Below are 26052 nucleotides of genomic sequence, written 5' to 3' on the forward strand. Positions count from 1 at the left end.
CAGTCTCATGACTGGAGTGCTGCAATGACTGGCTATAAGCTCTTCAGAAGGGATAGGCAGCACAGAAGGGGTGGTGGTGTGGCTCTCTATATTAGAGAGTCTTTCTATGTTGTAGAACTCAAGGCTGGGAATGACAAGGTCGAGTCCCTTTGGGTTAGGATCGGCAGGCACAACAAGGCTAGCGTCCTGGTCGGGGTCTGTTATAGACTGCCGAACCAGGATGAGGAGACGGATGAGGAATTCTACAGGCAGCTGACAGAAATTGCGAAATCATCAGTGCTTGTTCTCGTGGGGGACTTCAACTTCCCTGACATATCCTGGAAGCACAACACAGCCCAGAGAAAGCAGTCAAGGAGGTTTCTGGAGAGCGTGGAAGATAGCTTCCTGACGCAGCTGGTTAGTGAGCCTACCAGGGGTGGCGCCCCGCTAGACCTTCTCTTCACAAACAGAGAAGGACTGGTGGAGGATGTGATTGTCGGGAGCTGTCTTGGGCAGAGTGACCACAAAATGGTGGAGTTCACTATTCTTGGTGAGGCCAGGAAGGGGACCAGCAAAACCGCTGTATTGGACTTCCGGAGGGCTGACTTTGTGCTGCTGAGGACACTGGTTGGTAGAGTCCCTTGGGAGGCGGTTCTGAAGGGCAGAGGAGTCCAGGAAGGCTGGGCGCTCTTCAAGAGGGAAATCTTAATGGCGCAGGAATGGTCTGTCCCCACGTGCCCAAAGACGAGCTGTCAGGGAAGAAGACCAGCCTGGCTGAACAGAGAATTGTGGCTTGAGCTTAGGAGAAAAAAGAAGGTTTATAATCTTTGGAAAAGTGGGCAGGCCACTAGGGAGGACTATAAGGATGTTGCAAGGCTGTGCAGGGACAAAATTAGAAAGGCCAAAGCTCATCTGGAGCTCAATCTGTCTACTGCTGTTAAAGATAACAAAAAATGTTTTTATAAATACATCAACACAAAAAGGAGGCCTAAGGAGAATCTCCATCCTTTACTGGATGCGGGGGGAAACTTAGTTACAAGAGATGAGGAAAAGGCTGACGTGCTTAATGCCTTCTTTGCCTCAGTCTTTAGCGGCAATACCGGTTGTTCTCTGGATACCCAGTACCCTGAGCTGGTGGAAGGGGATGGGGAGCAGGATGTGGCCCTCACTATCCACAAAGAAATGGTTGGTGACCTGCTACGGCACTTGGATGTGCACAAGTCAATGGGGCCAGATGGGATCCACCCGAGGGTACTGAGAGAACTGGTGGAGGAGCTGGCCAAGCCACTTACCATCATTTATCAGCAGTCCTGGCTATCGGGGGAGGTCCCAGTTGACTGGCGGCTAGCAAACGTGACGCCCATCTACAAGAAGCGCCAGAGGACTGACCCGGGAAACTACAGGCCTGTCAGTTTGACCTCAGTGCCAGGGAAGCTCATGGAGCAGATTATCTTGAGAGTCATCACGCGGCACTTGCAGGGCAAGCAGGCGATCAGGCCCAGTCAGCATGGGTTTATGAAAGGCAGGTCCTGCTTGACAAACCTGATCTCCTTCTGTGACAAAGTGACGCGCTGGGTGGAAGAGGGAAAGGCTGTGGATGTGGTCTACCTTGACTTCAGCAAGGCTTTTGACACCGTTTCCCACAGCATTCTCCTCAAGATACCGGCTGCTTTTGGCTTGGACTGGCGTACGCTTCGTTGGGTTAGAAACTGGCTGGATAGCCGGGCTCGAAGAGTCGTGGTGAATGGAGTCAAATCCAGTTGGAGGCCGGTCACTAGTGGAGTCCCCCAGGACTCAGTACTGCGGCCAGTCCTCTTTAATATCTTTATCGATGATCTGGATGAGGGGATCGAGTGCACCCTCAGTAAGTTTGCAGATGACACCAAGTTAGGTGCATGTGTCAATCTGCTCGAGGGTAGGAAGGTTCTGCAGGAGGATCTGGATAGGCTGGACCAGTGGGCTGAGGCCAACTGCATGAAGTTCACCAAGGCCAAGTGCCAGGTCCTGCACCTGGGGCGCAACAACCCCAAGCAGTGCTACAGGCTGGGAGATGAGTGGCTGGAAAGCTGCCTAGTGGAGAAGGACCTGGGAGTATTGGTCAATAGTCGGCTGAATATGAGCCAGCAGTGTGCTCAGGTGGCCAAGAAGGCCAACAGCATCCTGGTTTTTATAAGAAACAGCGTGGCCAGCAGGAGTAGGAAAGTGATTGTCCCCCTGTACTCGGCTGTGGTGAGGCTGCACCTCGAGTACTGTGTTCAGTTTTGGGCCCCTTGCTACAAGATGGACATCTAGGTGCTCGAAAGAGTCCAGAGAAGGGCGACGAAGCTGGTGAGGGGTCTGGAGAACAAGTCTTACGAGGAGTGGCTGAGGGGGTTGGGAATGTTCAGCCTGGAGGAGGCTCAGGAGCAACCTTATTGCTCTCTACAGATACCTCAAAGGAGGCTGTAGCGAGGTGGGGGTTGGTCATTCTCCCACGCGCCTGGTGATGGGACGAGAGGGAATGGGCTAAAGTTGCATAGGGGAGGTTTAGGTTGGGTATTAGGAAGAACTGGTTTAGTGGAGGACTTGTTAGTGTTAGGTCATAGGTTGGACTAGGTGATCTTGGAGGTCTCTTCCAACCTAGATGATTCTGTGATTCTGTGATAATTCTTTGCAATGCTGTTTAACTGCATCATACATTTAACTAATCATTTTTCCTGATAAACAGACCCAATTCCAAGACCATCTAAGGAACCTGAAGGTTCTCAAGTCCATGGGACCTGATGTGATGCATCCACGGATCCTAAGGGAACTGGCTGATGTAGTTGCTAAGCCACTGCCCATCATATTTGAGAAGTTGTGTCACTCCACTGACTAGGAGAGGGGAAACATAACCCCCACTTTTAAAAAGGGAAAAAAGGAAGACCCGTGGAACTACAGGCATGTCAGTCTCACCTCTGTGCCTGGCAAGATCATGGAGCAGATCCTCCTGGAAACAATGCTAAGGCACGTAGAATCATAGAATCATTAAGGTTGGAAAAGACCTCCAAGATCATGTGGTCCAACCATCCCCCTACCACCAATATCACCCACTAAACCATGTCCCTAAGCACCAAGTCCAGCCTTTCCTTAAACACCCCCAGGGACAGTGACTCCACCACCTCCCTGGGCAACCCATTCCAATACCTGACTACTCTTCCTGAGAAGAAATTTCTCCTCACTTCCAATATGAACCTCCCCTGGTGCAACCTGAGGCCATTCCCTCTAGTCCTATCAGTAGTTATCTGCGAGAAGAGGCTGACCCTCAGCTCCCCACAACTTCCTTTCAGGTAGTTGTAGAGAGCAATAAGGTCTCCCCTGAGCCTCATCTTCTCCAGTATAAACAACCCCAGTTCCCTCATCCACACCTCATAAGACTTGTTCTCTAGACCTTTCACCAGCTTTGTTGCCTTTCTCTGGACGCTCTCCAGGGCCTCAATGTCTTTCTTGTAGTGAGGGACCCAAAACAGAACACAGTACAAAAGGTGTGGTCTCTCCAGAGCAGAGTACAGGGGGACAATCACCTCCCTAGTCCTGCTGGCTTCCTGATACAAGCCAGGATGCCATTGGCCACCTGGGCGCACAGCCAGCTCACGTTCAGGTGAGCCTCGACCAACACCCCAGATCCTTATCCTCTGCACAGCTTTCCAGCCACTCTGCTCCAAGCCTGTAGCGCTGCACGGGGTTGTTCTGACCAAAGTGCAGGACCCAGTACATAGCCATGTTGAACTTCATCCAGTTGGCCTCTGCCCATTGACCCATCCTGTCCAGGTCCCTCTGCAGGGCCTTCCTACCGTCCGGCAGATCAACACTCCCCCCCCACCCCCCAACTTGGTGTCGTCCGCAAACTTACCGAGGGTGCACTCAATGAGGGTGCACACATTGCACACATGGAAAATAAGGAGGGGATTGGTGACAGCCAGCATGGCTTCACTAAGGGCAGATTGTGCCTGACAAATCTGGTGGCCTTCTGCAATGGGGTTACAGCATTTGTGGATGGGGAAGACAACTGACATCATCTACCTGGACCTGTGCAAAGTATTTCAAAAGGTCTTGGAGAACAGGAGAGGTGCCTGAGGACTGTAAGAAAGCCAGCATTACTCCAGTCTTCAAGAAGGGCAAGAAGGAAGACCCAGGAAACTACAGGCCAGTCAACCTCACCTCCATCCTTGGAAACGTGATGGAGCAGCTCATCCTGGAGGCCATCTCTAAGCATGTGGAGGACGAGAAGGTGATCAGGAATAGTCAGCATGGGTTCGCCAAGGGGAAGTCATGTTTAACCAGCCTGATAGCCTGTTACGATGAGATGACTGGCTGGATGGACGAGGGGAGAGCAGTGGATGTTAACTACCTTGACTTCAGCAAGGCTTTTGACACTGTCTCCCATAACATCCTCATAGACAAGCTCTGGAAGGGTGGGATCCATGAGTGGACAGTGGGGTGGATTGAGAACTGGCTGTATGGCAGAGCTCAGAGGGTTGTGCTCAACGGTGCTGAGTCTAGTTGGAGGCCTGTGGCTAGTGGTGTCCCCCAGGGGTTGGTACTGGGTCCAGTGCTATTTAACTTATTCATCAGTGACCTGGATGAAGGGACAGCGTGCACCCTCAGCAAGTTTGCGAACAGTACAAAGCTTGGCAGAGTGGCTGACACACCAGAGGCCTGTGCGACCATTCAGAGGGACCTGGAGAGTTGGATGGAGAGGAACCTCCTGAGGTTCAACAAGGGCAAGTGCAGGGTCCTGCACCTGGAGAGGAACAACCCCAGGCACCTGTACAGGTTGGGGGCTGACCTGCTGGAGAGCAGCTCTGCGGAGAGGGACCTGGGAGTCCTGGTGGACAACAAGCTTACCATGAGACAGAAATGTGCCCTTGTGGCCAAGAAGGCCAATGGGATCCTAGCCTGCATCAGGAGGAGTGTGGACAGCAGGTCAAGAGAGGTAATCCTCCCCCTCTACTCAGTTCTGGTGAGGCCACACCTGGAATACTGTGTGCAGTTCTGGGCTCCCCAGTACAAAAGGGACATAGAACTTCTAGAGAGGGTCCAGGACAGAGCCACAAAGATGATTAAGGGATTGGAGCATCTGTCCTATGAGGAAAGACTAAGTGAGCTGGGCCTGTTTAGCCTAGAGAAGAGGAGATTGAGATGGGATCTTATCAACCTCTACAAAAACATGAGGGGACAATGTAAAGAGGATGGGGCCAAACACTTCTCAGTGGTGGCCAGTGGTTGGACATGGGGTAATGGGTATAAATTGAACCACAGGAGGTTTCATTGCCATATAAGGAAGAACTTCTTTATGGTTGGGGTGACAGAGCACTGGAACAGGCTGCACAGAAAGTTTGTGGAGTCTCCTTCTCTGGAGATATTCAAAACCTGCCTGGATGCAATCCTGTGTAACATGTTCTAGGTGACCCTGTTTGAGCAGGGGGGTTGGACTAGATGATCTCTGGAGGTCCCTTCCAACCTCAACCATTCGGTCATTTTGTGATTCTGTGATTTGACACTATTCCACATGATATCCTTCTCTCTAAAATGGAGAGACATGGATTTGACGGATGGACCATTCGGTGGGTAAGGAATTGGCTGAATGGTCAACGACTCAATGTCCAGGTGGAGATCAGTTGGAGGGAAGGGATGCCATCCGGAGGGACCTGGACAGGCTTGAGAGGTGGGCCTGTGCGAACCTCATGAAGTTCAACAAGGCCAAGTGCCGGGTCCTGCACCTGGGGCGCAATAACCCCAAGCAGAGCTACAGGCAGGGAGAGGAATGGTTGGAGAGCTGCCAGGCAGAGAAGGACCTGGGAGTGATGGTGGATAGTCAGCTGAATATGAGCCAGCAGTGTGCTCAGGTGGCCAAGAAGGCCAACGGCATCCTGGCTTTTATCAGAAACAGTGTGACCAGCAGGGCTAGGGAGGTGATCGTCCCCCTGTACTCAGCTCTGGTGAGGCCGCACCTCGAGTCCTGTGTTCAGTTTTGGGCCCCTCGCTACAAGAAGGACATCGAGGTGCTCGAGCGGGTGCAGAGAAGGGCGACGAAGCTGGTGAGGGGCCTGGAGAACAAGTCCTACGAGGAGCGGCTGAGGGAGCTGGGCTTGTTCAGCCTGGAGAAAAGGAGGCTCAGGGGCGACCTTATCGCTCTCTATAGGTACCTCAAGGGAGGCTGTAGCGAGGTGGGGGTTGGTCTGTTCTCCCATGTGCCTGGTGACAGGACGAGGGGGAATGGGCTTAAGTTGAGCCAGGGGAGTTTTAGGTTAGATGTTAGGAAGAACTTATTTACCGAAAGGGTTGTTAGGCATTGGAACAGGCTGCCCAGGGAAGTGGTGGAGTCACCATCCCTGGAAGTCTTCAAAAGACGTTTAGACGTAGAGCTTAGGGATATGGTTTAGTGGGGACTGTTAGTGTTAGGTCAGAGGTTGGACTCGATGATCTTGAGGTCTCTTCCAACCTAGAAATTCTGTGATTCTGTGATTCTGTGAAGACAGAACCAGGCTCTTTTGTCCAGTGAAATATCAAGAAGCAATAAGCACAAATCGAAACAAAGAAAGTTCTGTCTGAACATTAGGAAACACTTCTTTATTCTGAGGGTGACCGGAACAGGTTGCCCAGAGAAGTTGTGAAGTGTCCCTCCTTGAAGATCTTCAAAAGCTGCCTAGACATGGTCCTGGGCAAGCTGCCCTAGGCGGCCCTGCTTGAGCAGGGGGTTTGGACGAGATGATCTCCAGAGGTCCCTTCAAACCTCAACCCTTCTGTGATTCTCTGAACCCTTCTGTGATCTCTGCACCCGCTCGAGCACCTCGATGTCCTTCTTGTAGCGAGGGGCCCAAAACTGAACACAGTACTCGAGGTGCGGACTCACCAGAGCTGAGTACAGGGGGACGATCACCTCCCTAGCCCTGCTGGTCACACTGTTTCTGATAAAAGCCAGGATGCCGTTGGCCTTCTTGGCCACCTGAGCACACTGCTGGCTCATATTCAGCTGACTATCCACCATCACTCCCAGGTCCTTCTCTGCCTGGCAGCTCTCCAACCATTCCTCTCCCTGCCTGTAGCTCTGCTTGGGGTTATTGCGCCCCAGGTGCAGGACCCGGCACTTGGCCTTGTTAAACTTCATGCAGTTGACCTCAGCCCATCGGTGCAGCCTATCCAGATCCTCCTGCAGAGCTTTCCTACCCTCAAGCAGATCGACACACGCACCTAACTTGGTGTCATCTGCAAACTTACTGAGGGTGCACTCAATGCCCTCGTCTTCTTTATACCCTGAGATATTTTTTACATATGAGACTACCCCCGAGCCTCCTTTTCTCTGTGCTACACAGTCCCAACTCCCTCAGCCAACTAGACTTCACGCCACTGACCACCACCCTCTGGGCCTGGCAGTTCAGCCAGTTTTCAGTCCACCTCACTGTCTGCTCATCCAGCCCATACTTTTAACAGCTTCTCTATGAGGATCTACTGGAAGACAGAAGTCATTAGTTATAGAAAGCAATTATGTAATTTCTTTACTGTTTTTAGTGAAATGAGATACATATTTAATTTTGATGCTTGGATATAGTTAAGCCTTCTAGGAGGCTTAGTCTAGTTAATTTTTTAAGCTTTGCTTAAAATTTTAAAAGTTAGGTAGAGTTTATATGACTTTTACTTTGCTATTTCTTAGCTTTTCAGATGAAAGATGGAGATTAGCTAGTGCTATGCAGATGTTTGTTTTAAACAAATAGGTTCTAAACATAGTGGTCTAATATGCGTTGAACTTGATTCATATGAACTACTGAGCACTGTGACAGAATGAGGATTTTTAACCAGTTAGTGGCACAAAGCATATGTTATGATATTTCGATTCTAATCACTAAATTCAGTGACCTGCAGGGGTCTTCTGCATTTTAATTTCTACTGCAAACATAAATAATCAAGAAGGTTTTAGTGTTGATACACAAGCAAGAGTCTGCAGTTATTACTTTTTTTCTGCAAACTTACATATAAGCAATAAACGTAGATGTTTTATTTACTGTGCATCTTTTCTGTAGTAATTTCAGTCTTCATCATGTGGTAACACTAGCCTTTATTTCCTTGCTTGATAATACCTTCTACAAAGTAATGCTTACAAATATTTTCCTGAGTTGCTTCTTACAACATTGCTAGCAGAGGCAGCCAACAGATGCAGCACTTTGCTCAGAAGGTTACACAGAAGGGGGCCAGAAACTTTGCAGAGAATTGCATCCATGTCCTAAGCAATGCTGTTAATGCATTGCAGGGCACCACCTCCAGCTGTTGGAGCAACTATCCCTACAATATCAGAGGCCTCAATCCAGACCGAACTCCCAAGGGAGAATGCAGCTCTCAGGGTACAAGGAGTGCCTGGGGTCTCTCACTGAGGCTGGGGCAGAGGGAGACAGTCTCCTTGCCTGCAGAAGGTGTGCAGCAGTACAGGATCTGTGCTGCCGAGGAGGTGCGGGAGGAGGTCAGCAGATTGTGTAGTGTCAGAGATGATAAGAAAGAGATTGAACAGTTCATCTCCAAGACCCTGCAGCCTGAACCCCTAGCTGTATTGAAGGAGGATTGGGTGGTCTGTGCTTAATGAGTTAGAATCATAGAATCATTAAGGGGACTAACTACTAACTATTAACTACTCTTTCTGAGAATAGATTTCTCCTAATTTCCAACCTAAAGGGTTAGAAATGGCGAAGGCTGGAAGCTTGTGACTTCTAACAACAGGAAGAAGGCTCCTGCTCCACCTGCATATCTCCAACTAAAGAACAGGTTTGGCATCCTCAGAGCAGATGAGGGTCTGGGAAGTCTGTACAGTGAAGCATCCAAGCTAACTAAGCCTGAGCCATGCAGCAGTACCAGAAGGAAGTGGCAAGTGGTAACAACGGGAAACTCTGTGCTGTAGGGGATGGGGGACCACATCTGCTGACCTGACCTGCTGTGTTGGGAGGCTTACTATTTGCTGGGGGCTTGGATCTGGGATGTTGTAGAGATATTGCAGAGGTTTGTCCGGCCCTCGTACTATTACCCCTTATGAATCATCACCGACAATACTGCCAGGGGAGACCTGGAGCATAGCCAGTGTGACTACATGCACCTGGAGGCAATGGAAGAAGTTCATGGGGGCTCAGGCAATATCCTCCTTGATCCTTCCAGTGAGAAGGAAGGATTTGAGGAGGAATGGGAGGATCCTGTGGGTCAACAGTTGGTTGCCCAGCTGGTGATGACAATAGGGATTTGTTTTTTATGACCGTGGGGATCTCTCTTTAAGAATCAAAGACTGCTAAAGAGATGGGATCCACCTGACCAAGTGAGGCAAAAGCATCTTTACCAGCAGGCTGGCCAACCTGGTGAGGAGAGCTTTAAACTAGAAATGACAAGGGAGGTCCACAATCAAATGAGGAAGTGGTGGAATGGGTTGACAAGGAACGGGTTTAAGGTGTTATGGAAAAGAGAGAGCTTGTAATCAGAAAAACAGGGCTGAAGGGGAGACACTCTGCTGGATGCAATTCTTACAAACAAGGAAGAACTGTGGTTGGAGCAGCCTGGAAGGTTGTGGGCAGCCTGGGCTGCATTGACCGTGAGATGGTGGAGTTGAGAAACCTGAGAGGAGGGAGCAATGCAAATGGCAGGATCACATCTCTAAATTTCAGGAGAGCAGACTTTGGCCTGTGCAGGGACTTGTTTGGAAGAATCCCACAGGGTAGAGTCCTGGAGAGCAGAGGAGGGTCCAGGGATATTCAAGGATCACCTCCTCCGTGATCAAGAATGGTCCATCCCAGTGAGTAGGAAATCGAGCAAAGGTGGCAGGAAGCCTGTGTGGATGAACAAGGAGCTCCTGACTAAACTCAAACATAAAAAGGAAGCATATGGGATCCAGAAAAAGGGACAAGTGACCCAGGAGGAATACAGAGACACTGTCTGAGAGTACAGAGATGGGGTTAGGAAAGCCAAAGCCCACCTAGAGTTGAAACTGGCGAGGGATATGAAGGGCAACATTAAGAGCTTCTACGGGTGCATCAGCAGCAAAATAAAGACCAGGGAAAATGCGGGCCTGCTGCTGAATGGGGCAGGGATCCTGAAGACCAAGGACATGGGAAAGGATGAGGTACTGAATGCCTTCTTCACCTCAGTCTTTACTGGTAAGGACTGCTTTCAGGAACCCCAGGCTCCTGAGGCCAGAGGGAAAGTCTGGTCTGGGAAAGTTTTTTTTATATGTAATGCTAAAGTCTACTGAAGTCAGTGGAAAGACTGTCTGACATTAATGGACTCAGGCTCAGGACCATAGTGCATTTGCATCTGTCAGGTAGACTAGAGCCAGTGTGTAAAGGAACCCATTTTTATCTTAAAATTAATAAAAACTTAGACTTTGCAGTGACAAAAGCATCTTCCATAGGGAAATATATTCCAAAAACTTCTGGAGAGTTCCCTAAATGCAGTGAAATATCTAGTCTCCTTTCCTTTAAATACAGTGCTTACATCAACTCCAGTACACCTTCCTACTCAACAGAATTAAGGAAAGATGACACATGCTACTTTTATATCCTTCAAAATCATTCCCCAAAGTCTCACGTGATGCACAAAAACACCACCACATAAAACAAACCAAGCCAAAATTCTTATGAGGTGTTATCTGTGTTTAACTTACTAGGAATAGGTCTAAGGACATCAGGAATGAGAATCTCCACCAAAGCCTGGTACATCACATGGTCACAATTACAAATCCATTTCAGAATAGACTCATTTTTGCACAGAGTAATCAGTTTTCCTTTTGGAAGTCGACTTTCTATTTCAGTCAGATTGCTGGCGTGAATAAAAGTAACAAAAGAATAAATGAAAATGCATTTACATACAGATAAGAAAAGTACAATGGACTTTGCTTATTTAATAAAAACTTTGTAAAAGTCTCAGTTACATCCAATTGAACCTCTTTACCTTGTTCATATGAAACTGGGGAAAAATGGCCTCCAAAGTTCAGCTCCAGCCCAGAAATTATGCAGAGGTAGCATAAAAATGGTTCTTGGAATTTAAAAGAATGGGACAGTATACTGTGTAAGGATACTTTGTAGTCATCCAAACAAAGGAAAAAATGGAAGATGTATACAGTCATTTCAAGGCTTTGATTTGACACTTGCTGTTATATTATGATGATAGAGTAAAGAGAGACATTTACTGGCCTTGGTTAGTAAATCATGAGATCTGGAAACATGAATAAAACAACTAGTTTTGGAAGAGTCAGGAAGCTAAGTGAGGTTTGGCAGATTTCAGTGTTCTAATCCCCCCCAGCCGACACTTGCTGAAATGTTTCCTCTAACATCATCCATGTTTCCATCATCATGTTCTCCTAAAGTACCCTCTATTAAACAGGGCTGTTTATTAAATTATAAATAATAGTAAACAATATAATAATAAACTATTATTTATTTAAGAGTGACATATACTGACCTTGCTTCAATAATACCAGTGCCATCAGCTGGAGCAGAAGGAGAATAGCGCCAGAAAGTTTGCCACAATTTTTCTATCAGGCTAAACTGAAGATTCACAACAACATCCACTATTGCCTAAAACAATATAAAACAAGTGCAGATAATCTGCTACCATTTTTCTCCTCCAGCTCCTTCAAGTGGTATAGCTCTCCCCTCCCCTTAGTCAGTTTTCAGAAAAAGTAATAAAAATTTAGATTTATAAATAAACAACGTATTTTAATAACTTTTTAGCGATGAATTTTACTAGTGTGCATAGACAGATCAGTCCAAGTGAAAATAGAAAGAATTCTCCAGAAAAGAGCTTAAGGAAACATATCGGGTGACTTCATCTAAACAGAATTTTTAATGCTATTAAAAACACATAGGAAAATTGCTATTTCATTACTTTTTTTTACTTTTTTTTTTTTTTCTGGCACCTTCAACAATAATTTTAAGACATTATTTAATATGAAATGTTAACAACCTTAAATAACTTGTTTCTTTAAAACTTGAAGAAAATAGCGAGCTTGTTTTTAACATAAATGTTAGAAATAATAATTTAATAATTTAATCTGTTTTCAACCCCTATAAACAAAAGCAAAGCTCTGCATATATCTAAAGTGTAATTTATCTAAAAATCTCCAAAAATATACATTATTATATTCCAGTCTCAGTATTCTATTACATATTTTTTTCTTTCCTGGTAAAGAGAGAAATTTCAGAGAAATCGTTTTTCCAATTTCATTTCTGATGAAATAAGCAAACTATTTGGTTAGCACATCAGATGTCAATAGCCTGCCTGTAATATGTTTTGTGTCAGTCATCCAGTTGTACTGATTCTCACTAGAAGACATGAATTTTCAATGAAGAATGATTTATGTGAATGCCTTTTTTCCCTTACCTCACAGTGCTCTCGATAAAGACTTTGCAATGATTTTATGTCTTCAAGAGCAGTACCATCTGGTAGAGAAGATATTTCAACTTCTCCAAACTCTGGAAGTACTCGAGATGTATCTGTTTCCATGACAACATAACAGAAGAAAACCATTGTGAATGGTGCCAACTACAGCTCAATTAGAAAAGATTTAAGAATGATGTAAATATATAAAGTCTAGAAGGTCATAATGCCCGAAGAGGAATGTCTTTCATATTTAATATATTTTAATGTTGCAAAAAAAATTGTTAACAAACCAGCTAGCTATTTTTTTTAAGCAAAAGGAAATGTTAAATTATTCTTGGCAGGTAGCAGATTAAAATGATTTCACAAATATACTGTATCTGTATATAAAAAAAAAACCAAACAACTAATATATTAAAGAATATGACAGGATAAAGCAGAATATAAGAGGTTAATGTTATTAAATGTTTTTTTTTGTTGTTGTTTTTATCAATTGAATAGTTTTTGTATTAACATGAATGCAAGGGTTTCCTAGACTCAGCAGCATATATTTATTTGAAATTTACAAGACTTTCAACTATAGACAACATGTACGTTTACTATTGCTCACAAATGTTTCTAAGAGATACACTAGTATCGGGCCGTGTGAGGGAATATATTGTCAACCAGGGAGAATGTGGAAGGAAAAATTCAAAAACGTGAACTACAGCCTAAGGTTCTCAATGATTTCAATAACAGCAAGGCTAGGCCAAAGAATGTGGATCTTCAAAATATCAATGTATGAACTCAAAACTAAGTGTACAATTACTGCAATAAGATATTTAATAGGCTTTTTTACTTTAGCAAATTACTAAATTACCATTTGTTTCCACAAATGGGAAATCAATAAGATCAGTTACATCAACAAATGCAATATATATATATATATAATATAATCCCATTTTATGTGCAGGTGGCAGAACACTGGAACAGGTTACACAGAGAGGTTGCGGAGTCTCTCTCCTTGAGGATATTCAAAAGCCTCCTAGACATGGGAAGGCTGGACCCTCCCCCACCCCCCACCCCCCCACGGGCAGGGACACCTCCCACACTAGGCTAGGTTGCTCAAAGCCCCATCCAACCTGGCCTTGAACACTTCCAGGGATGTAGCATCCACAACTTCTCCGGGCAGCCTGTTCCAGTGCCTCACCACCCTCATAGTAAAGAATTTCATCCTTATAGCTAATCTAAATCTACCCAATTCTCTATTAGTTTAAAATCTGTTGTGGTTTAACCTGGCAGGCAGCTAAGCACCAAACAGCCATACACTTCCCTCCCCGCCCCCCCCCCCCTCCCCCCCGGGATAGGGGAGAGAATTGAAAATAAAAATCACAAAACGTGTGGGTTGAGATAAAGACAGTTACATAGGACAGAAAAGGAAGAGAAAATAATCCTGAGACTACTACTACTACATATAAATATATATACAACAAATGATGCAAAATGCAATTGCTCACCACCTGCCGACCAATGCCCAGTAACTCCCTGAGCAGAGATCTCCCCCCCCCCCAACCTTTCCAGTTTTTATCGTTCAGTATGACACCATATGGTATGGAATATCCCTCTGGCCAGTTTGGGTCAGCTGTCCTGGCTCTGTCCCCTCCCAGCTTCTTGTGCACCCCCAGCCTTCTCGCTGGCAGGACAGCATAAGAAGCTGAAAAGCCCTTGCCTCTGTGTAAGCACTGCTCTGCAACAACTAAAACATCAGCGTGTTATCAACATTATTTTTCTCCTAAATCCAAAACACAGCACATACCAGTGGCTATGAAGAAAATGAATTCTATCCCAGATGAAACCAGGACAAGATCCACCCCTTATTCCATACCCTCTACATCATGCTCAGGTCCCACTTTCCAATGCATCCCAATTAATCACCACTTTTCTGTCTTTTGATATATGCACACACAGATATCATTCCCTTAGTATATGGGCCGTCACTCTAAAATGTCTATTGAGTTCGTTTAGTCCATGACTCTGGGTTCCATCTATCATAACAATCCTTCAGGGCAGGAGAGATGGGGTGTGGTGTTGAATTGTTGCATGCTGAGGCCAGCTCTGGCTCCAACACCACTGTGCTTGTCTGCTTCTATCACTGCTGCACTTCACTCAGTTCCATCAAAATACATTCTTCATTAATCTGGTTGACTCTTACTGTAATACTGATGTTGGGACATATAGCAACCATAGTAGTGATTACATGCAGTATTATACAGCAATTAACATAATACAATTCAAATCGTGGGCTATTCTCTCCCAACATCAAATCCCCTTGAGGTACGCTCCGGACCTCCCCATCCCTCTGTGTTACCCACCAAGTGCACCCAGGTCCCTGAGCAAAAGCAATCCCACAGATAGGTTTGCCTTTGCTCAAGGCGGGAATAACCCAGACTGTCTTCCACAGCATGTTCTTTATCCTCCATACCAGGGAGGCTTTAAACGCTTGGCTTGTTTGTTTGCTTGTTTGGCTTGTTTATTTGCAGCACATATTTCGCATTCATAGATAACCTGTGCAATGGTGCTCACGGTCAGGTCCACCCATCGATCACGAGCCCATCTATATGTTGCATCTCTGCCTTGATGGCCTGAGGTGTCATGGGCACACTGAGCCATAAATAATTCACCCTTATGTTGCCAGTCCAGATCCACCTCAGCCATTTCAATCTTAGCAGCCTGATCCACCTGCTGGTTGTTTTGATGTTCTCCAGTGGCCCAACTCTCAGGTACATGAGCATCTACATGACATACTTTTACACCCAGGTTTTCTACCTGGGCGGCAATAACTTGCCACAATGCAGCAGCACGGATGGGTTTACCTCTGCGCTGCCAGTTGCTCTGCTTCTATTGCTGTAACCACCCCCACAGGGCATTTCCTACCATCCATGAATCAGTATAGAGATAGAGAATTGGCCATTTTTCCCATTCAGCAACTTCTAAGGCCAGCAGGATGGCCTTCACTTCTGCAAACTGGCTCGATTCACCTTCTCCTTCAGCTGTTTCTGCAACTCGTCGTGTAGGACTCCATACAGCAGCCTTCCACTTCCAATGATTTCCCACAATATGGCAGGACCCATCAGTGAAGAGGGCATATTGCTTCTCATTCTCTGGTATCTTGTTATACAGCGGGGCCTCTTCAGCACGTGTCACCTCCTCCTCTGGTGATATTCCAAAATCTGCCTTCTGGCCAGTCTGTGATCACTTCCAAAATTCCTGGGCGACTGGAGTTTCCTATTTGAGCTTCTTGTGTGATCAGTGCAACCTACTTCCTCCACGTAGCATCAGTTGAACATCCAGCCCAGCACCGGCAGTCGAGGTGCCAAGAGGAGCTATGCTTCAGTACCAGACACTTCTGAAGCAGCTTGAACCCCTTCATATGCTGCCAATATCTCTTTTTCAGTTGGAGTATAGCAGGTCTCAGATCCTCTGTATCCCTGACTCCAAAACCCTAGCGGTTGACCTTGACTCTCCCCTGATGTTTTCTGCCAGAGGCTCCAGGTGGGGCCATTCTTCCCAGCTGTGGTGTAGAGCACATTTTTTGCCTCTTGTCCTGCATGGACTGCCTAAGGGCTACTGCATGAACTATCTCCCATTTAATTAGTTCAAAGGCATATCATTGCTTAGGGCCCCATTTGATATCATTCTTCTTCCAGGTCACTTGATAGAGTGGGCTTACAATCAGACTGTAATTTGGAATGTGCATTCTCCAAAAACCCACAATGCCTAAGAAAGCTTGTCTTTCTTTTTGCTAGGTAGTGGTGACATAGATGTTATTTCGTTGATCACATCCACTGGGATCTGACGATGACCATCTATCTTGCCATTTTATTCCTGAAAAATGGATCTCCTGTGCGGGTCCTTTGACCTTACTTTGTTTTATGGCAAAACTGGCTTTCAGAAGGATTTGGACTATTTCCTTCCCTTTCTCAAATAATTCCTCTGCTTTGTCACCCCAAATGATGATGTCACTGATGTACTGCAGGTGTTCAGGAGCTTCCCCCTGTTCCAGTGCAGACTGGATCAGTCCACTGCAAATGGTAGGGCTGTGTTTCCACCCCAAGGCAGTTGATTCCACGTGTACTGGATGCCCCTCCAAGTAAAAGCAAACTGTGGCCTGCACTTTGCTGCTAGAGGGATGGAGAAAAATGCATTAGCGATATCAGTTGTGCCGTACCACTTGGCTGCCTTTGATTCCAGTTGTATTGAAGTTCTAGCATGTCTGGCACTGCAATACTCAGCAGTGGTGTGACTTCATTCAGGCCACAATAATCCACTGTTAGCCTCCACTCTCCAATAGGCTTCTGCTCTGGCCATATGGGACTATGAAAGGGTGAGCGAGTTTTGGTGGTCACTCCTTGGCTCTCCAGTCAACGAATTAGCTTATGGATGGGAATCAGGGAGTCTCGGTTGGTGCGATGTTGCCGCTGGTACACCGTAGCGGTAATGTATTGGCACCTGTTTTTCTTTAACCCTGAGCAAGCCCACAACAGAAGGGTCCTCTGAGAGACAGGGCAAGTTAGACACATTTTATTTTCTTCCGTCTCCAAGGCAACTTTACCAAAAGCCCACCTGTACCTTTTGGATCCTCAAAGAACCCTCTAAAAGAACCTCCTAAATCCAAAACATGGCACATACCAGCCACCATGAAGAAAATTAACTCTATCCTAGCTGAAACCAGAGCAAGACCATTATGCCTTGTCCTATCACAAGTCTCTCTCCATCTTTCTTATAGGCCCACTTTAAATGTTGAAAGGCTGTGATAAGGTATCCCTGGAGTCTTCTCTTCTCTAGGCTAAACAACCCCAGGTCTCTCAGCGTGTCTTCACAGAACAGGTGTTTCATCCCTCTGATCATTTTTGTAACCCTCCTCCAGACCCACTCCAACAAGTCCATGTCTCTCTTGTGCTGGGGGCCTCAGAGCTGGATACAGTACTCCAGGTGGGGTCTCACAAGGGCAGAGTAGAGGGGGAGAATCCCCTCCCTCAGCCTGCTGGCCACTCTTCTTTTTATGCAGCCAAGGATTCTGCGCAACCTGCTCTATGTGTCCCTGCTTGAGCAGTGGAGTTGGACCAGATGATCTCCAGAGCTCCCTTCCAACCTAAACCATTCTCTGTGATTTTGTGAGATTCTGCGTGAATTGGGAAGCCAGTGAAAATTACTAAGCTTTTAGGGTAGGATTTTCAACCTGCATTTTTTTTTGTATAAAATGCTTCATGGAAATTGCATGGTAGATTTAAAATATATTGCAATGCTAATAGTCTTTTCACAGTTTTCATTTTATATCTGTATGATGCATATTAAATATTGCATGTCTTACAATATATGATATTAAGCTCCTTTCAGTAACTTTTTTGTTCTGTTATCAGTGAGTGTTTTAAACAGGGCAGCATAACTAAAAATAATTATTGTATTTGTATGACGATGTTCATGGCTGTATGGGGTTTATGTGGCAAGGTTTTGCCAGCAGGGGGCTGCAGGGTGGCCTCTGTGAGAAGAGACCAGGAGCTGCCCCCATGTTGGACACAGCCTGTTCCAGCTGCCTCCAAAAGGGACCCACTGCAAGCCATACAGCAAAGCTGGTGGCACCTTTGTGAAAGCATAGTTAAGAAAGGTTTAAAAACAAACAAACAAACAAAAGAAACAACACTGCACGGCAGCTGTGTAATAGAGGAGTGGAGTGAGAGAAACAACCCTGTAGACACCAATGTCAGTGAAGAAGAAGAGGGAGGAGGTGCTCCAGGTGCTGAAGCAGAGGCTCCCCTGCAGCCCATGGAGAAGATCATGGTGAAACAGGCTGTCTTCCTACAGCCCATGAAGGAACACATTGGAGCAGATATCCACCCTGCAGCCCAAGGAGGACCCCACACTGGAGTAGTTGGATATGGCCTGAAGGAGGCTGTAGCCTGTGGAGAGCCCACGCTGGAGCAGACCCCTGGCAGGAACTGCATCCTATGGATAAGAGCCCATGCAGGAGTAGGTTTTCTGGCAAGAACTGCAACCCATAGGGGACCCATGCTGGAGCAGTCTGTTCCTGAATAACTGCGTCCCATGGGAAGGAACCATGTAGAAGCCGTTTGTGAAGGACTGCACCCTGTGGGAGGGGCCTCTTGCTTGAGCAGGGGAAGAGTGTGAGGAGGAAGGAGCAGAAGAGATGAAATGCTATGGACTGAACACAACCTCCATTCCCCATCCCTCCCCCCTCCCCCCCCAGCACCAGGGGATGGAAGGCAGAAGAATCAGGAGTGAAGTTGAGCCTGGGAAGAATGGGGGGTAGGGGGAAGGTCATTTTAGTTTTGGTTTTAGTTCTCACAATCATACTTTGTAATTAATTGGCAATAAATTAATCTTCCCCAAGTTGAGTCTGTTTTCCCCATGATGGCAATTGGTAAGCAATCTCCCTGTCCTCTATCTTGACCCTCACGCTTTTTCATTGCATTTTCTTCCACTGTCCTGCTGAGTAGGGGGAGTGAGAGAACAGCTTGATGGCACCTGGTGGCCAGACAAGGGTTAACCCGCCACAGTGGCGATAATGGATTTTACTTTATTTATACAACAATACAACACATCTTTTCATACCTAAAAACTGTCGATGATGTTGACTTTGGGCAATTATAGTTTGTTCAGCAGATGTGCCTGTTTGTTGACCACTTCCTGTGAAACCATCTGCAACTCCATCCACTTTTTGCACAGGCTTGTACCTACAAAAATATCAAATACAAAATTATCCTTTATGTTTACTTTTTCATAAGTGCAATATTACAATCTGTTCTGCCTTATTTCTCAGTCTCAAAATGCAGTTTTGCTAGTTTAGATACAAGTAAAAATTAACATCAGAATAATTGTAGTAAGGAAAGCCAGAACATTGGCAATGCAAAATTCATATAGCTGATAGCACAGCACAACTACCTATTTCTAGTGGAATTTAGTTTAAAAACTACGACCTAAAGCTCATTTATACTAAACAGAATCAAAATCTTTCCTTTTCCAAAGAACTTAAAGTCCCAGGAATCAAGTAGCTCAAAAATAAGTTTTCATCACCTTAAAAAGGGCCATACTACTCTTTGGAGACAAAGGAAATGAAATAATTTTTAAATGCAACAAACTTCTCATGAGCTCAGAAGGTCTGAGAAGACTACTCAGACTTAAACTCTTCATATGTTGACTCACAAAAGCTTTTATGAAGGATAAAAGGAACAAAAAGGCTAGTAGGAATGCTGGCTTGGATGGTCAGATTCTAAGAGCATCACACTGACAGGCTGAAGATCCAGCTTGCAATTCCGCACACATCTAAAAATTAATTCTGTCCCATTGCACTGTGCAGATTATAAAGCTTTGTACTAACTTTAGGAAGGTCAACACATTCCACTCTGGAAATTCTCCTCTCAAGAAGCAGTTGAGTCAGCTCTGAGCATGTTCTCATTTTGATCTTATTAAACAGATACTAGTAATGCTCCATGTAACTACTTAGATTTTAGCTTATGAGACTGCACCCTGTGGGAGGGACCTCTTGCTTGAGCAGGGGAAGAGTGTGAGTAGGAAGGAGAATAAGAGATGAAGTGTTATGGACTGACCGCAACCCCAATCTCCTCCCACCCCCGCCCTGCATCCTGAGACTACTATTACTACTACTGAGAGTGACTGCAAATTGGTGGTGTTCTCTGTTCTTGGTGAAGTCAGGATCGGGGGTCAGTAAAGCTGCTACCTTGGACTTCCGGAGGGCAGACTTTGAATTGAGAAAATCACCCCTGTACCCTTAGTAAGTTTGCAGACGACACCAAGTTGGGGGGGGAAGGGGGGGCAAGTGTCAATCTGCGGGAAAGTAGAAAGGCCCTGCAGAGGGACCTGGACAGGTTGGATCAACGGGCAGAGGCCAATGGGATGATGTTCAACATGCCTTGGCTGGCAGACTCAGTTCATAAATATGTGGCTCTGAGACTGGTGCCAGTGGCAGAACTTTGGGTCACGGGAAGTTCTACGCGACACCAGGCCTGCTGATACCAGATGGGATACACCTCTCTCGGGGGAGGAAAGGATTTTTGTACAGGAGTTAGTAGGGCTGATTGATTGGGCTATAAACTAGAGTTGAAGGGAGAAAGCCGCACCTCGAGTACTGTGTTCATTTTCGGGCCCCTCGCTACAAGAAGGACATGGAGGTGCTCGAGCGAGTCCAGAGAAGGGCAACCAAGCTGGTGAGGGGTCTGGAGAACAAGTCTTATGTGGAGCAGCTGATGGATAGGGATAGTCTTATGAGGAGTGGCTGAGGGAGCTGGGCTTGTTCAGCCTGGAGAAGAAGAGGCTCAGGGGCGACCTTATTGCTCTCTACAAATACCTTAAAGGAGGCTGTAGCGAGGTGGGGGTTGGTCTGTTCTCCCACGTGCCTGGTGACAGGATGATGAGAAATGGGCTAAAGTTGCACCAGGGGAGTTTTAGGTTGGATGTTAGGAAGAACTTCTTTACCGAAAGGGTTGTTAGGCATTGGAACGGGCTGCCCAGGGAAGTGGTTGAGTCACCATCCCTGGAGGTCTTTAAAAGACGTTTAGATGTAGTGCTTAGTGATATGGTTTAGTGGAGGACTTGTTAGTGTTAGGTCAGAGGTTGTACTCGATGATCTTGAGGTCTCTTCCAACCTAGAAATTCTGTGATTCTGTGAACTCCTCGAAGTTGTCCTGGTAGCTCGGTTTGCTCAGCTGAAGCAAGTCATGGTCTCCTTGCTGTTTCAAAAATCCCTCAACAAGAAGGTTCAGGAGATTCTTAAAGCACCTTGATGATAACTTCTTGGTGCAGGTGCTAAGGGAGCCAACTAGGAAAGGTGCCCTTTTAGATCTGTTGCTGGAGAACAGAGAGGGTCTTGTGGGGGATGTGGCAATTGGAGGCTGTCTCGGTCATAGTGACCATGAAGCGGTTGAGTTTAAAGTTTTTGGTGGCAGGAGGAAAACTGCCACCAAAACTTCAGCCCTGGATATGGGGAGAGCAGACTTCAGGCTACTAAGGGAAATAGTTAGCAAGGTCCCCTGGGAAACTGCTTTTGAAGGTGTCGGCGTCCATCAGTGCTGGTCAGTCTTTAAGCACTGCCTCCTAAAAGCACAGGATCAGGCAATTCCAAAATATCAGAAGTCAAGCAGGTGGGGCAGAAGGCTGGCCTGGCTGACCAGGGATCTTCTTTAAGAGCTTAGGCATAAAAAGAAAATGTACGGCTGCTGGAAGCGGGGTCAGGTGACGTGGAAGGACTACAGGGATGTTGTTTGCTTTTGTAGGGAGAAAATTCCTTCATCCAAAGTCCAATTAGAGTTGAAGCTGGCCATGTCTTTTGGAGACAATAAAAAGGGCTTTTTAAAATATGTGGACAGAAAAAGGAGGACCAGAGAAAACATAGGTCTGCTACTTGATGGGGATGGTCACCTCACAAACAAGGACATAGGCAAAGCAGAGACGTTTAATGCCTTCTTTGCCTCTGTCTTCAACACTGATGATAGACTTTGGGACCTCAGGTGCTCTGAGTTGGAGGACCGTGACGGTGGGAATGATAAACTCCCAGCCAACCCTGAAGGTTTGCGGGATTTGCTGCTCCACCTGGATCCATACAAGTCCATGGATACAGGTGGGATTCATACCAGGGTTCTCAGAGAGCTGCCTGACGGTGCCGGGTCCTGCACCTGGGAAGGGGCAACCCTGATTATATGTACTTGATAGCAAGTTGAATATAAGCCAGTAGCGTGTTCTAGAAGCCCAGAGGGCCAACCATATCCTGGGGTGCATCAAGCACCACGGTCTTGCTAGTCAGTCGAGGGAAGTGACTGTAGATCTCATTGTGGTCTATAGCTTCCTCAGAAAGGGGAGAGGAGGGCCAGGCGCTGATCTATTATTTCTGGTCACCAGCTATAGGACCCAAGGGAATATAGTCAAGCTGGGACAGGGGAGGTTCAGGTTGGATATCAGGAAAAGGTTCTTCACTGAGACAGTGGTCACTCACTAGAACAGGCTCCCCAGGGATGTAGTCATGGCACCAAGCCTGTCGGAGTTGCTCTCAGTTGCCTATTGGACTATGCTTTCAGACATATGGTCTAAATTTTTTGTGTATACCTGTGTGGAGCCAGGAATTAGACTTAATGATCCTCATGGGTCCCTTCCAACTTGTGATATTCAATGGCTAAGTACTGGGTCCTGCACTTTGGTCAGAACAACCCCATGCAGAGCTACAGGCTTGGGGCAGAGTGGCTCGAAAGCTGTGCAGAGGAAAAGGATCTGGGGCGTTGGTCAATGCTCACCTGAATATGAGCCGGCAGTGTGCCCAGGTGGCCAAGAAGGCCAACTGCATCCTGGCTTGTATCAGGAATAGGGTAGCCAGCAGGACTAGGGAGGTGATTGTCCCCCTGTACTCTGCTCTGGTGAGCACCTTTTGTACTGTGTTCTGTTTTGGGTCCCTCACTACAAGAAAGACATTGAGGCCCTGGAGAGTGTCCAGAGAAAGGCAACAAAGCTGGTGAAAGGTCTAGAGAACAAGTCTTATGAGGAGCGGCTGAGGGAGCTAGGGTTGTTTATACTGGAGAAGATGAGGCTCAGGGGAGACCTTATTGCTCTCTACAACTACCTGAAAGGAAGTTGTGGGGAGCTGAGGGTTGGCCACTTCTCGCAGATAACTACTGATAGGACTAGAGGGAATGGCCTCAGGTTGCACCAGGGGAGGTTCATATTGGAAGTGAGGAGAAATTTCTTCTCAGGAAGAGTAGTCAGGTACTGGAATGGTTTGCCCAGGGAGGTGGTGGAGTCACTGTCCCTGGGGGTGTTTGGACTTGGTGCTTAGGGACATGGTTTAGTGGGTGATATTGGTGGTAGGGGGATGGTTGGACCACATGATCTTGGAGGTCTTTTCCAACCTTAATGATTCTATGATTCTATGATCCTATGATCTTGCCTGCATACATGCTTTTGCAGTGATAAAAGATAGCTTGATTCGAGGTCTGAAAAGAAGGAGTATACAGGTACTCAAGAATTTCTCCCCATACCCTTTTTTTTCAAGTTGTTTTCAGTAGACTTGACCGTACTCCCTTTAGATGAACTGTGAATTTCTCACAAATGCTCTTAAAGCTTTTGAAATACCAAGAATAAAAAACAAATTTTAAAATTAGCTTAAGTAGCTGTGAAAGTAAGGAATATAGTACACAGCTTGAAAAGCTTTTAGGACATTAAAATTCAATTTTAAAGTTTTTTGCTGTCTCTGAAGAACAAGGGAGAACCCACAATGGCCATAGTTAATACCATAGAAGTTCAGACTTGATTGTTGTTATGATTTCAAAATGGTCGTTCCAGTTAATTTTAGGCAGAATTATAGGATTTTATGATTAAATGAGAAAAGCATCAATTGTGTAAAAAATACTTTTTATCATTTGACTTTATTGTGACACAGATCATGGTATAAAGTTCCTTGATCATGAAACCTTGGCTGAACTGTTTGAATTATTTAAAAATCTAGAGTCTTAATTTTGGAAAAGCTAGCGAGTGTTATTTACTTGTGTATTTTGAGCTATATCAGTTTGAAAATCTAGGTTAGTACAGAGGACCCAATATTTGCTATGTTTAATAGCTAATGAAAAATTAAAAACCATTAATGGGTAATGATGCATGTCATTATGAATATAAAGTGAAGAATGACAAGGTTCATGAGTAAAGTGAAAAGTTTAAGGTTAAGTGGTTAATGAGGCCCAAATGCTTAATAGTTAGAAAAAATTGACTTAAATTACTCCTGTTTTGTTCTTTTGACTTTTTTCATCCCTTCACAAATTGTATTTCCCTTTTGGTTTTATTAGTTTTTCACCATAACACCGTACATATTGGTGTCCAGTTTAAAACTTCACCCTGCTGAATTAACAGCATGTCCTAAAATACCAATGAGCTCAAAATTTCAAGCTTCAGCCAGAGAGTTTAATTGAATTTTAAATCAATGCAAAACATTTACAGGACTCTTGTGTATAGGACAGTCTTGTCTAATTTTTGTATATCTTGTTTGCAGTTTTGTAACATACACAGTATACATAATAATTGACATCTTAAATAAAAATCCAGCTTTAACCATAGTATTGAAAAAGTTACAACAGTTTGCTTTATTGATAGCTATATAAAATATTAATACTTGGATGAGATCTTCCACTCATCTCTTCAATTCTTGTCATACTTTTCTCCACCCATGTTCAGATAGGACTGAAAAAATCTTCCGTGAAGTTTAATGAATAGTTTAACTCTGAGTCCAAGTTAATTACTTGGCATTTTGACATAATGAAATGTCATTTTCTGTGGAGGCAAGAGTTGTTTCCCAATACTATTAAGCTTGGTTATAGCAATTGTACACTCTTTTCTACAATAATAATGTTGCCCTCGCTTAAACAATAGAAATAACTACTATTTTTGTTCTTGTTTGTTTTCTTTTCCTCAAGTCGAACAACTTATCCTTACACGGAAACCCAAATGTATAGTCAAAACACTGGGGGAAATTACTTTGATACTCAAGGAAGTTCTGCACAGGGAACGACAGTGGTCTCTTCTCATAGTATGGTGGGCGCTGGCGGGATTCAGATGGGCATTGAAGGAGGACAGCTCATTAGCAGCTCAGGAGGGACCTATCTCATTGGAAGTTCAATGGAAAATTCTGGTCATTCAGTGACTCATACAACGCGGACATCCCCAGCTACAGTAAGTATTCCAGAACTATGTGAAAACTCTGGGGCTAGTTTCTTAGTCACTATGATGTTCTTGTTTGCTGACATGTTTCTGTAGACAGAAGTATATTATGTTGGCAGAATCTTTAATACATGGCTTTGTCTTGCAAATATTTACATTTAGTTTACCTTTGTGCTTGTGATCAATGTCAAGTGAGTGCATTGGAGATGTTTGTGTGCATAAGACTGTGGATGAGACTGAAAATTTGTAGGATTAGGGTCTGAAATAGCTTCTCTGGACACTTTTTTCTGAAAAAGAAAAAATATATTATTAAAACAATTTATACCTAACATAAACTTTAAATAAAATAGCTCTTCATAGAGATGTTTGACTTCATTTGTTACGTTTTTGACTCCATATTATTGTTGGGTTTGTATCTTACTTCAAGCTATTTGATACTTTTTCAGAATACTAGGAATATATTATCTTAGTTCACTGTCATTACTTATTTAAGGTAGTTCTCAATTCTATTTCAAGATCAGAAGCTCATTGTGGAAATGTCTTAAGGGATGTAACAGAAGGCATCTTTCCAATTATGATAGTTAATACTATAAAAACCTAGCCATGAAAACAAACACATTTCTTTCCCTTAAGGAATTCCAGGGATGTAAATGGTTTTATGCTTATTTTAGCTTTGCTGGATAGCTTTAAGGAACACTTACCAAACCTTTGATGACATTCTGACCTGATTGTAGAGATTTTTAAATAATGTGCAAGAGAACTTCTGAAACTTGCAATAATGAGATGAAAAATGTAACAAGTTGAAAAATGAAGGGACTGACAGTGAGGTATAGTACAATTAAGTAACATTTATTTTAAAATAATTTTTAGTAGGGTTGTTTTCACCAAAATTCTACTAAAATTAAATAATTTTACTTTTGGAAACTGGTGTAATCAGTAATCATTACAATTGTAATCATTTTTGTAATCATTTTGTAATTGCAGTTAGGCTTGATCTTTGTAGGT

General features: G+C 45.0%; 1 protein-coding gene and 2 long non-coding RNA genes across 4 annotated transcripts in view; 1 reads left to right on the top strand and 2 right to left on the bottom strand.

Annotated features, from left to right (window-relative positions):
- The window catches only part of LOC311426277 (transcription factor RFX3-like), a 201563-nt gene that overhangs the window by 95247 nt on the left and 80264 nt on the right, over positions 1-26052 (top strand). For both annotated transcript variants that reach the window (XM_084502539.1, XM_084502540.1), the window contains one exon: positions 24804-25059. In XM_084502539.1, coding sequence (XP_084358665.1) covers positions 24804-25059 — 256 coding nt within the window. The remainder of the gene's footprint in view (positions 1-24803; positions 25060-26052) is intronic.
- LOC311426428 overlaps positions 1-26052 on the bottom strand; it is a 271970-nt gene that overhangs the window by 36059 nt on the left and 209859 nt on the right. The gene's annotated exons all lie outside the window — the stretch shown is intronic.
- LOC311426419 lies at positions 10600-19049 on the bottom strand. The gene is made up of 4 exons (XR_014686734.1): positions 18952-19049; positions 12346-12458; positions 11425-11540; positions 10600-10782 (listed from the first exon to the last, which is right to left on the bottom strand). It is a non-coding gene; the product is annotated as an uncharacterized lncRNA (long non-coding RNA).

Source organism: Aythya ferina, assembly GCF_964211825.1.
Source record: "Aythya ferina genome assembly, chromosome: W".
Taxonomy (NCBI): Eukaryota; Metazoa; Chordata; class Aves; order Anseriformes; family Anatidae; genus Aythya; species Aythya ferina.